This window comes from Sinocyclocheilus anshuiensis, unplaced genomic scaffold (genome assembly GCF_001515605.1).
Source record: "Sinocyclocheilus anshuiensis isolate Anshui unplaced genomic scaffold, SAMN03320099.WGS_v1.1 scaffold700, whole genome shotgun sequence".
Taxonomy (NCBI): Eukaryota; Metazoa; Chordata; class Actinopteri; order Cypriniformes; family Cyprinidae; genus Sinocyclocheilus; species Sinocyclocheilus anshuiensis.
The window spans coordinates 322,077-333,813 of NW_015555756.1; the positions used below are offsets into that span (position 1 = coordinate 322,077).

Below are 11,737 nucleotides of genomic sequence, written 5' to 3' on the forward strand. Positions count from 1 at the left end.
GAAAAGTTCAACTTTTGTCGCATCAGTCCACAGAATATTTACCCAAAAGTCTTGGAGATAATCAAGATATTTTTGGCAAATGTGAGCCTTTGTGTTCTTTTTGGTCAGCAGTGGCTTTTGCCTTGGAACTCTCCCATGGATGCCGTTTTTGCCCAGTCTCTTTCTTATTGTTGAATCATGAACACTGACCTTAATTGAGGCAAGTGAGGCCTGCAGTTCTTTAGATGTTGTTCTGGGTTATTTTATGACCTCCTGGATGAGTCTTAGATGTTGTTCTGGGTTCTTTTATGACCTCCTGGATGAGTCGACGTTGCGCTCTTGTAATTTTGAGTAATTTTGGTAGGCCCGCCACTCCTGGGAAGGTTCACCACTGTTCCAAGTTTTCTCCATTTGTGGATAATGGCTCTGACCGTGGTTTGCTGGAGTCCCAAAGTCTTAGAAATGGATTTATAACCCTTTCCAGACTGATACATGTCAACTATTTTGTTTCTCATCTGTTCTTGAATTTCTTAAGATCACGGCATGATGTGTTGCTCTCTAAGTATGCTTCACTTTGTCAGACAGGTTCTATTTAAGTGATTTCTTGATTCAACAGGTCTGGAAGTAATCAGACCTTGGTGTGGCTAGTGAAATTTAACTAAGCTTTCTAAAATAATGTGGTTAATCACAGTTTTTTCATGATTTAACAGGAGGGGGCAATTAATTTTTCACATAGGGCCAGGTAGGTTTGGACAGCTTTTTTCCCTTAATAAATGAAATCATCATTTAAAAACTGCATTTTGTATTTACTTGCATTATCTTTGTGTAATATTAAAATGTGTTTGATGATCTGAACCTTTTAAGTGACAAATATGCAAAAAAATTAAAAAACAGGAAGGGGGCAAAAACCTTTTCACGGCACTGTAGGTCCTAGCCCGGCCCTTGTCCGAGATGCCCAGGCCCTGGCCCGGCCCTTGTCCGACAGCTTATCAGAATTCTTGGCCCTAGTCCGACCCGACCCCGTGTTTTTTCCCCTTCTCCCAAAACAGCTTATACTACTGTTTCAGCAATTAAAATAGTTCAGTTTTGTATGTAATGGGAAAGTGATTATATTTCATTTCGTTTTTTAAGTTAATTTAGAAAAATGTTTGGAGCATTTTAATGTGTGTTAAATGTAAGTTTTTGTTTTTTAAAATTACGACCAGGCGGCCAGCAGCAGACAGTGAGTTGATCATATGTTTGATCAATTTAGCCTTCTCAAATCATCACGACTTGCCTAAAATAAAATCTATAGATATAAAACCATTTAAGCATATCACAATGTTAGTTTAAACGTTTAACCTAGATAAATACATGCTGTTAGACTCATATCCAATCGTTTGTGCGGAGAGGAGCTAAAGTGCGCTTTACAGGACATGGAGGCGCCAGCACGATCACTTGCATTGGAAATAACTTAAAATACGCTGTCATTTTTTGCTCATAAAGGTAAGAGTAATACATCATTCGAAACTGTAAACTTTTATTTGTGTGCATTCACAATATCAACAAAATGTTGTGCTTTTATATAAAAAAGAAAACAAATAGGATGTGCTTTCTGCCATCTCGGTCTTGAACAGGAGCGCTTCACAAAAATGAACTGAAACTCAGCGAATGCTTGCCTCACAGACTTGATAAATATATATAGAAAGCTTTAAATTACTACTTTAAAATGAAATTTGAATGAAGACTTTCATTATAAAATCCATAAAGATGCCTTTTTCTCTAAAGGCGCTTCCAATGAGGAGATGGCGAGTCAGAATCAACTTAATCTTTGCGACACTGACTCAGAAAACACTCATTTAGTAATAAATAATTTTAATATATTAAAAAAAAAAATTAAAAATTTTCAGCACAATTGATGGATGTCTAGAATATAAAAATAAGGAGAAGCCTAAAACAGGCCCAATGCCTGGCCCGCGTCTGAGCTATGACATGAAAATTGATCCAAAGCCCAGCCCTAGGGGTGTAAATAAGTCGGGGCCTGTCGGGCCCAGGCTGAAATGCAGGGCTCTACCGAGACAGTCCGGTGGGGGTAACATCGTCCACCGTGCAGGAGAGCCCCTGGCGTCCTGATGCAGGATGAGGAAGCCCACAGGGACCGATGTGAGGGCCTGGTCTGTGACTGGTACAGGGTCTGCTGGCTCTGGGAGAGAACCGCTTGTGTCTCCTATCATATGAGCAGCAGGTGACAAAGGAACAGGAGGTAAGGCGAGAAAGCCTGGTTCATCTCCCGTCCCCCACGCTGAAAGAGAGTGAGGCTGAGTGATTGCTGCACACCAAAACGCGCTGGGTGGCGGACGTGACAGAACTGCATGAGGAGAGCGTGTTAGAGGCGGGCAGACACGTTTGAACGGTCTGGCCCAGCCTCGTAAGACGAGAGAATCTCTCCTCTTCCTGACATGCGAGTCAGGAGTGACTCGATGGAGCTGAAGCAGTGGGTCTGTCAGACCGCTTCAGCTCAAGCCGCTTGCGGGGTCGCCAGGGAGGAAATGGGTGGCTGCGGGCTCCCCAGGCCATGGGCGGTGGGGGATGAACCGGGTCACTGCTCCTACTGGCGGTCTCTTTCCTGGGCAAGGATGAGAAGTTAGAGGCCTCCCGCGCCCTCCTGGGCATAAACTGCCTGAGGGGGCGGCTCAAAATGTTTCAACCACAGAGTTGACTGCCTCCCCAAACAGCCCAGACTGAGAGATGGGGGCGTCAAGGAGAAAAACGTTCTCCTCCTCACGAATCTCTGTGAGATTAAGCCACAGGTGGCGCTCAGTAGCCACCGAGCCTGCCACAGAACACCCCATAGCACGTGTGGTGTGCTTGGTGGCTCTCAGGGCCAAGTTTGTGGCTCTGCGGAGCTCCTTGCCTCTGGAGTCAGATCGCCAGCCTCGTCCATCTCCTTAAGGACATCCGCCTGGTAGGCTTGGAGAGGCCATAGTATGAAGGGCAATGCCTGCCTGACCAGCTGCCATGTAGGACTTTCCGATAAGGGTGGAAGTGGTCCTACATGGTTTAGTAGGAAGGAGGGAACGGGACTTCAAGGAATGAGCCGAAGATGGCAAGAGGTGCATGGCCAGCATATCCTCGATAGCCAGAATGGCGGTATAGCCCTGCCCCACAGAACCCACTAGGTTGGTGAAGTCAGCGGCAACCACGTTAGTAAGGCAGGCAGAGAATGGCTTCTTCCATTATCTGGAGATCTCATGATGCAGATCACTGAAAAAAAAGGCAGCTTTCTCCAAGCGGGCCCTCGAATTTGGGCAGCTTAAAAACCACTCGTCGAGTTTAGACGATTGGGATTCGGACGCAGCGGTGTACAAAACAAAACCCGAAGGAAATCGCATTGCACGCCTCCAGGCTAGGGCATAAATAATGTGTGAATTCAACCGGCGAATCCGCGTGCTCGGGCAAGAGAGGGAGAGAAAGGGCGAGGCCCGTCTGCTCACTCTACATCACCTCGAGCTCCACATCCGAACCCCAGGTCGCGGATTCACCGAGAGCCTCTGTGGCCTCTGGAGCGCAACGGAGAAAAGCGAAGGACTCCTTCTCAAAAACCACGAGCCTAGTACGGAGGGTTTTGAGATGGAGGTTTTCACAATATTTGCATTTAGAAACGTCATAAACCGCCTCGCGTGCATGTGAAAAACCCATACACTTAACACACTTACTGTGTGGGTTGTCGCTTGCAATGAAGCGAGAACACGGCGACTGGCAGCAACGATACTCCATGGCACTTCACCGCAAGGAGAACCCATGGCACTTCACCGCAAGGAGAGTTCCACTATAGCATTCACCGAAGTGCAAAGAAGAAATCTCAACAAATACGATCCGAAATCGGGCCAGAAAAACCGCAACAGAAGGGCTAAAATGGCTGCTTTGTGAAGGCAGAGAAATCTGAGGAGTAGATGGCACGTTCGCCAGTTTAAGGATGGCAACATAAGAGCATTGAGGCGGCGCCCGAGCCATCAGCCAATGAATTGGCGTGATTCTATACGGGCTTCAGACAATCGGCACACCCAGAGGGCATTCCCATTGCGTCATAGCTGCGCAGCGACGAGTGAACCTATGAAAGAGAACTTCAATATACAATATGCAATCACCTAACATCCTTTAAGTTCACTATAGGTCTATCTTGGAAGGTTTACACCTTATTATCAGTTAAAACTGTTTCTGTGTAGGAGTGAGTGGGATTTTTACTTCTGGAACCTGATAAAAAAAATCAAGCATACAATTTGGAGAGCAGAGACAGCCAGATGATTCTTCTCATTATTGCTAAAATGTTCACAGTGAAAGCCTGTAATTTTGTGTTATCTACCTTTTCTTTGTTATCCAGCAAATTAAGGTTTGGTGCCGGAGAACGGAAAAGTTTAGTTGGAAGGTACATGTGAACATCTGCGGAGAGGTTAAAATAAAATCATGAATTATTTTTGAGCATTTGCAAAGGCAACTGTTCTCTGAACAGTGTCAAAATGACTGTCTAAAAACTCACTGTGTATATTAAGCTCTCTGGCTTTGTGCACCAAAGACACCATCTCCCGAGTCTTTTTGGCTGCTGCCCTGAAGCGGCTGAGGCCTCCTTTAGTGGCACTAATGAGACTCTGCTGAGGAACTGCCAGCAGCTGGTCCAGATACACAGCCAGGTCATCCACCTCTGCACACACACACACACAATTAAATAAAAACCTCAGAGGATTGAGCACGTTTTCTGTCACTTTTGAGAAGCAATTGAGTATTTCACCACATGTTAATATATAAAACTGTCACAGCAGTTACTGCTCCATCACAAAATTGCCTCTCAAGCCTCCATCCGTCCATGCAGCTACGCAAACTGTCTGACAGAGTGACTGTCAACTGCAGGCCACACATTTCAACAAAAAATGTCATGCAGAAAAGGGAAAAACTGCAAGTTAACAGCCAACAAACCCCTGGCAACTGACTTAACCATCCAAACAAAAATGTTTGTTGGTAAATTTCCAATAAAATAAGAAGAAAATTATTAAATCTTTAAAATGAAAGTCATGCTGTTCTGAATCTTTTTTACATTCTTGTGTTTAACACAAAAGAAGATATTTTTTTTATATTTTGAAAGTCAGCAGCAACAATGGACTCAATTGACTTTCAGTGAATCATCTTCTTTTGTGTTCCACAGAAGAAAGTAATTTTTCTCATTTTTGGATGAACTGTCCCTTTATGGTTTTAGACTTTTCAAGAGAAAAGCTCATTATTCGTGCTGCTAGCTGGTGGCTCACTCACCACAGTCCATAAATGTAAGATGGGCGCAACAGGAGGTGTCAAGAAAAGCAGAAAGTTTCCCAGTCTTAACCCTTGAAATGTAAAACTGATTTGATTTTGGGCTGCTTTAAGTATGTAACAAATATTGAATGTGCTGACTGCTTTAAATATGTTACCTTGCTCCTCCAAAGTAACCGTCCTGTAGTTTTTTCAAGGTTGCCAAAACAGCAGGATCAATTTGCTTGTGATCATCAGCTACAAAGGACAAAAACTAAATGAGTCTTTCAGAATGAGAAAGCTGCAGTCTGCATATGGTGTTGACGTTGTGTGTTGAGGACACTCACTGAGCATGCTGTGTGAAATTGGGAACGTAATTGTGGGTCGGCCTGTCATCCTCCAGCGAGAGCAGAGGTAGGAGAGGTCGATACGGAGCATTTCCACAATCATGTGATTGTCCAGGGCCAGATAGAACTCATGATGGTCAACAAACTGGACATTCGATCAGGAGCAAAACCAGAAACTGAGTACATATTCAAATAGATACCAACAGCAAATTAGAATCCACACATTGACATACTTGAGGTGTGAAAGTAAAGATTGTGTTGCGAATAATGTAGAATTTGGAAGTTCCCAGCACACCAATTCGCCGGTATGGCCGTCCAGTCAGTCCCAGCCTTTGGTTGCGCCCTGAAAAAAGGCAAAAACATAGTAAAATCCATCAGTCTCTCTGTGTATTTTGTTTCTCTCTCTCTCTTAAAAGGTGAATTCATTCAAAAATTCTGTTCACCATGACACTGTATCCCTTCAAGATAATGAACGTGGATGGGAACCAGCTATAAATCTCCAAAAAGGCACCATAAAAGCATCAAACAAGTAGTTAATAATATTTGTGCAGTATAATACAAGTATTTAATAGCTTTTGCTAGAGGAACAGGCTGAAATAGTTTTTCATTGTTTGCTGAAAATGTTTCTGTGGTCGCCATTCACTTACTTTGTATGCAAATGAGGTCCTTTTTCTTCCGCAGAAGTTTAAAAACGAAATTGAATCAACCTTGAACTGACTTGAACTATATAATGAACTATTTTCTTCTGTATAGCTGCTCATACCTGAATAGGGGTGGGCGATATGACCAAAATTTAATATCACAATATGAGTCATTTTATTTCAAGATAATGATATATATCACAATATAGCTATTTTTGCTTTAAATAAGGTCTTTATGATATAAAAAATTTTGATACCATAGAAATTTCATAATTCTTGTCACCAGTGTCAATATCACAAAAAAAAAAACTAATACTAGCCTTAAAAAAAAAAACTCAAGCTCACTGAAGACAAGTAAACAATAAATAAGTGTAAAGTAATCAAATTAATAAAAACACTGCATATTCTTCACTGTGTAATTTAAATATATTTCTTCTTATTAAAGTTACAAAAGTGATTTAGTCAAGAGCAGTGAGAGATTTTCTCTTTTGTTGTTTGATTAAAATCAATGACAGATAGCAGGAATATTAGACTGCTGTCACTTTAAGAGCTGCCCAGATCCAATATACTGTAACAATATACTGTTTTATTTTTTAGCTGTGACCATGTAGCACAGCAACGTCACGTGAGCATGTCTACCAGTATCACCCGCCCCAATCCCCGAATTGAACTTTTTTCATAATTGACTAACTTTTTACAGTTATTGAACTGAACTGAATCAACACTGAACTGACAAATGACACTATCCCTTTTTTTAGAAATGCTTTACAGCAGAATTTGTCTCATATTTGAAGAATTTTACATCATTGATTTTTTATTTCTGTTTATAAGTTGCTTTGAAACAATTTGCTATGTATGAAGTGCTATATAAATTAAGGTGACCTGAGTTCTTCCCTTGATTTCTACCCTGAGCTCACCTAGTCTGGCATAGATGTGACTGAGGACTCTGGAGGGCTGAACTCGGATTGGGTGAATGTCCTCCAGGGTTTCAGCGTCAATGCCATGGCTCTGCAGGAGCTGTTTAATCTCATCGTTTTCTGCCAGGAGAGACACTGAAAACACAAGAATGGAAAACGGCCAGTGTAAATATGGTGAGATGGAATACTTATGTAATATGCAACATCAAACAGGTTTCTAAATTGATTAACCCAGATTAAGCTACTGTCAAACATAGGTCTTACCTTGAACCACAACATCAGGCTTGGGAACAGTGGAGAGGCGTCTATTGAGAGGATCGATTTCTCCAGCAGCTAAAAATCCCTATAAATTCAAAAAAACAATCATGATTTCACATTTACAGATACATACAGATCATTATATGTTTTCTCAGCTTCACAGCAACAAGGTAATTGATGCATATGTCAGTCTCAACATTCATGTGCAACTGTAGTTATTTATTTAGCAAACATGTTTATTCAAAGCAACCTACAAAATAAAATTCAATAAAAATATATCTTCAAAAATCACGCTCCTTCACCAAACCATTGGAAAAATTATTTAGCATTAAACAAATAGGTTTTGAGTATGATGAATTGTAACTATATACACATGTATATGATCCATCTATGGAACTTAATAACATATTATTTAAATAAATATATTTTATTGTATTAAATATGTGCTATTTTTCAAAAGTCTGGGGTTGGTAATATTTATAAGGTGTTTGAATAAAGATTTTATGCTCACCAAGGCTGCATTTGATCAGCAAAAAACAATATTGTGAAATATTATTACAAATTAAAATAACTGTTTTCCATTTTAATATATTTTAAAATGTATTTTATTCCTGTAATGGCAAAGCTAATTTTTCATCAGTCATTACTCCAGTCTTCAGTGTTACATGATTCCTAACAAATCATTCTTTTATGATGATTTGACGCTCAAGAAACATTTCTTATTATTATCAATGTTGAAAACAGTTGTGCTGCTTAATATTTTTGGAGAAACCCTGATTTTTTAGGATTCTTTGATAACTATAAAGAACATTATTTATTTGCAATATTTTTAACATTATAAATGTCTTTACTGCCACTCTTGATCAATTGAATGCATCTTAACTGAATAAAAGTTTTATTATATATCACGTATAGTATTATATATAGTATTATAAAATTCAAAGTATTTCTTTAAAAATACTGTACCGACCCTACTTGGATGGTAGCATATATATAAATAAGCATACATATATATGGTGTGAAATGTTGTTGCATGGCATTCCCTGATTTAAATAATTGCATTGAACTGTACTGAAGAGATGAACAGGATGAATGAGTGGAAACAGGTGTATTTCATAAGAGAGACATAATGTGCGGCACGGCCTCCAGAAACAGATTGAGAAACACGGCAGTGCAGCATTACCATATAGAGCAATCTTTGTGGAATTTACTGTACCTCTGCCAGTAGGTTACCCAATATGTACAGAGACTGGCCCCATTTCAGTGGACACTTGCCTACTGGCACTCTCTCCACGGTGTGAGGATTAACATACTCTTCATCAACCTAGATGAAATGACACACACACGGTGAAAGTCCATTTTTCCTTTGGAATAACCCACAAAGAAGCACTCAACCAGGAATCTGGTTTTATCATAACAGTACAAAATCCAGTGCTTTAGTGTCAAGAGCAAAATAACTAAGTGTGTCCATACTGTACCTTATCTGGAGGAACACTATAAAGCTCAGGGACCAATCGTAATCCATTCTTCCCTCTGATGAGAATGCTGTCTAAAGCCTCTCTGTACTCCTGAACCTAAATCAGAATCAGAATCAGAATGAGCTTTATTGCCAGGTATGTTTACAGGAATTTGTTTTCGTGACAGAAGCTTCCACAGTGCAACAGAATGACAGTGACAGAACAAAAAATCACAGATAATAAAAAATAAAAATAAATAAAAAATAGAACAAGTAAATAAGGAATAGAAATATACAAATCGACAATTGTATGTACAGGTATATTATGTGCAAATTGAAATGTAGACTGAGTATGTGTGTTAGATAAATAAGTGTATGAGTGAATAAATAGTGTGTGTTCCACAGTTATTGTCAAGTGTTCATGAGATGGATTCTCTGGTGAAACTGATTGCAGGGATATAACTACAGACAGGACGAACTAATAAAAACAACTGCAGAGCACGCCACAGAGGCAGCCATCAGCGTCGGCGCCATCGCGAATCTCGCGATGTAAATCATCGCGAATAAATAAGAAAGGAACAAGCAAAGCATTGTTTTCTAAATAGAATAGTTGGTTATTTATTGAATGTCTGTAGTGAATTGTCTGTACCTGTTCTGGACTGTTGATAAAAACACCATCCAGGATGAGGTATGTCCAGAACAGTGGCCATTCACACTCTATGTTCTCGAAGAGCTTCAACTCTGATGACTCGTAGTACAATCGATTGGGGTCCTTAGAAAAGAATGATTGTGTGGGAATAAGCTCCATACAAAAGACAACCACACACATAGACGTGACGTATTTTGTCTGACAAATTGTTCAAGCTTGGTTTTACCTCTCGGGGAGTTTTATGTCCATCTCTAAGAAAGCGACAGCATCCATATCTGCCCTATGAGACAGTACAGGGGTAAATAAACACTAAATAACTAAGGTGTCTGTCAGATTTAAAAAAAAAATAATAAAAATTCTATAATTAATTAAAAATAATGATAAATTGTACTTTAAACGTGCATAAATTATATATAATATCATTTTTATTTCATGCAAAATATTTTATTTTTTATGTAAATGTCTTGAACTTTAAATGTCAAGTTTTCGTAAAAATTTGTAATCATTATACCTGCTTAGTTGAAAAAATGAATTGTTTCAACAGTTCAATGGCACATTTTTCATTTTGTTTGCATAGTTTGAATGCAGTATTATGTGCTTCATTTCATGTTTTCTATGAAAAATGTACGTCATGCAGACATTTATGAAACAGAAAATATGACACGTGTAAAAATCTGATCACTGATCGCAAGAGATTTACTGATACCCAGATCTGAAGACACTGGTATTCACCTGAAGTTTTGAAATGATTTCTTCTTTGGTGATATTAACAATGTCAATGTCCTCGACTGCAAATGCAGGATAAGAGATGATGGACAGAACCCCAGCATCTACTTCTTTGGATGTCGATGCCCTTGGCAGCATGGAGCTGAGAATAGACTATTGTAACGGTTTCAAAAAGAAAAAAAACATTCTGTTACTTTTGGGAGGCATGAAGGACGCTGTCATCCTATGTGTGACATCATAAATGAGTTTCTTACTTGGCAGTGCTGAATGTCATCGGCTAAAGAGTGTACGACGGACTCTGGGCCGCCCTTGGCACCAAAAAGGTTCAGTCCATCCAAGGCCTCCAGAGCTGCCTGAATAAACATGTGTTATTTTATCACATGGAGATCATTATTTGACACTTGCTTGACATGTGAAACCAATTCTTAACTGACTATGCAATTTATCACTAAAAATGTAAATATTTTACCTTTGCCATTCCAATAGAGCTGGCATTTATCTCAGGGATCCCTGTATTCATCTTGTCTCCTCGTTCCCACATTCCAAAATCCTAAGAATCATTTACAGTCTTAATATTCATGGAAAACACGTAAAATCTTTCTGTATCAGAACAGCATAATGGTGCTTACCGCCACTTTGTACGCAGATTCAATGTAAAAGATCAGATTCTGGACAACATCGACCTCATCGCGGGTATAAACAATTTTCAGCCCTGTTCCACACAAGAAAATGTTCAGGCAATTCATTAAAAATGCACTCTGATTCCATAACACAAGGCATTATGCTGCATGTCGGAAACTTTACTTTAAAAGTGAAAAGTTAAAGTCAACCTGATGCTGTCATTTGGGCCAGAAAGAGCAGGAAGATGGAGGTGGCGTCCACCTGTAGATGACCCCATTCCTGATCACCAACAACAGTGGCACAAGTTCCTGTATGGTATTTAGCATGAAGGCAATCTTTGGTGCTTTTGCTGTACTTGAACTTCTCCACCTTATCCAGCTGAAAATTAAACAGGCTCAGAGTTTCTGGACAAAAAGTCTTTGTTTCTATGACAAGGCTGGTTCACATGCAGCATCATCCTTGAACAGAACTGTAAACCAGGCAAAATGTGTAATTCTTGCTTTTTATAATGACAACAAATATGATAAATATATTTCTGTCATGACAACTCTCAGAGGGATTTGCATGGTAATGTACATGTCAATGTTAATGTATTTGGTCTTGGCGGAATAGATCTGCTACACTGCTGCTGCTGCAGTAGAGCAAGTACAGAGACTTCAATACTGCCAATACATCCACAACATGCTGCTGTGAGCATGTAAGAAATATTGCTGCTGCAAATATGACATACATGAAATAACTAGGGTCATGAGTGGCATTTTCTATTTGTTCCATGCTTCACAATGCACTAATAAAGTGTCACATTTCTGTAACATGGAGCCCACATAACATCATTCATCAATAGTGTGTATGTTTTCATTAATCTGTTTCCTAGGTTTATGATTATT

General features: G+C 39.7%; 1 protein-coding gene across 1 annotated transcript in view; it reads right to left on the reverse strand.

The window, feature by feature from the left end:
- The window catches only part of phka1b (phosphorylase kinase, alpha 1b (muscle)), a 30,363-nt gene that overhangs the window by 15,536 nt on the left and 3,090 nt on the right, over nucleotides 1-11,737 (reverse strand). The window contains exons 4-20 of the mRNA XM_016467610.1: nucleotides 11,060-11,228; nucleotides 10,859-10,941; nucleotides 10,699-10,779; nucleotides 10,484-10,582; nucleotides 10,236-10,382; nucleotides 9,730-9,783; nucleotides 9,504-9,626; nucleotides 8,877-8,972; nucleotides 8,615-8,722; nucleotides 7,405-7,483; nucleotides 7,141-7,275; nucleotides 5,816-5,925; nucleotides 5,583-5,727; nucleotides 5,415-5,493; nucleotides 5,260-5,330; nucleotides 4,496-4,657; nucleotides 4,322-4,398 (exon numbers count right to left, since the gene is read on the reverse strand). Coding sequence (XP_016323096.1) covers nucleotides 4,322-4,398; nucleotides 4,496-4,657; nucleotides 5,260-5,330; nucleotides 5,415-5,493; nucleotides 5,583-5,727; nucleotides 5,816-5,925; nucleotides 7,141-7,275; nucleotides 7,405-7,483; nucleotides 8,615-8,722; nucleotides 8,877-8,972; nucleotides 9,504-9,626; nucleotides 9,730-9,783; nucleotides 10,236-10,382; nucleotides 10,484-10,582; nucleotides 10,699-10,779; nucleotides 10,859-10,941; nucleotides 11,060-11,228 — 1,818 coding nt within the window. The remainder of the gene's footprint in view (nucleotides 1-4,321; nucleotides 4,399-4,495; nucleotides 4,658-5,259; nucleotides 5,331-5,414; nucleotides 5,494-5,582; nucleotides 5,728-5,815; nucleotides 5,926-7,140; nucleotides 7,276-7,404; nucleotides 7,484-8,614; nucleotides 8,723-8,876; nucleotides 8,973-9,503; nucleotides 9,627-9,729; nucleotides 9,784-10,235; nucleotides 10,383-10,483; nucleotides 10,583-10,698; nucleotides 10,780-10,858; nucleotides 10,942-11,059; nucleotides 11,229-11,737) is intronic.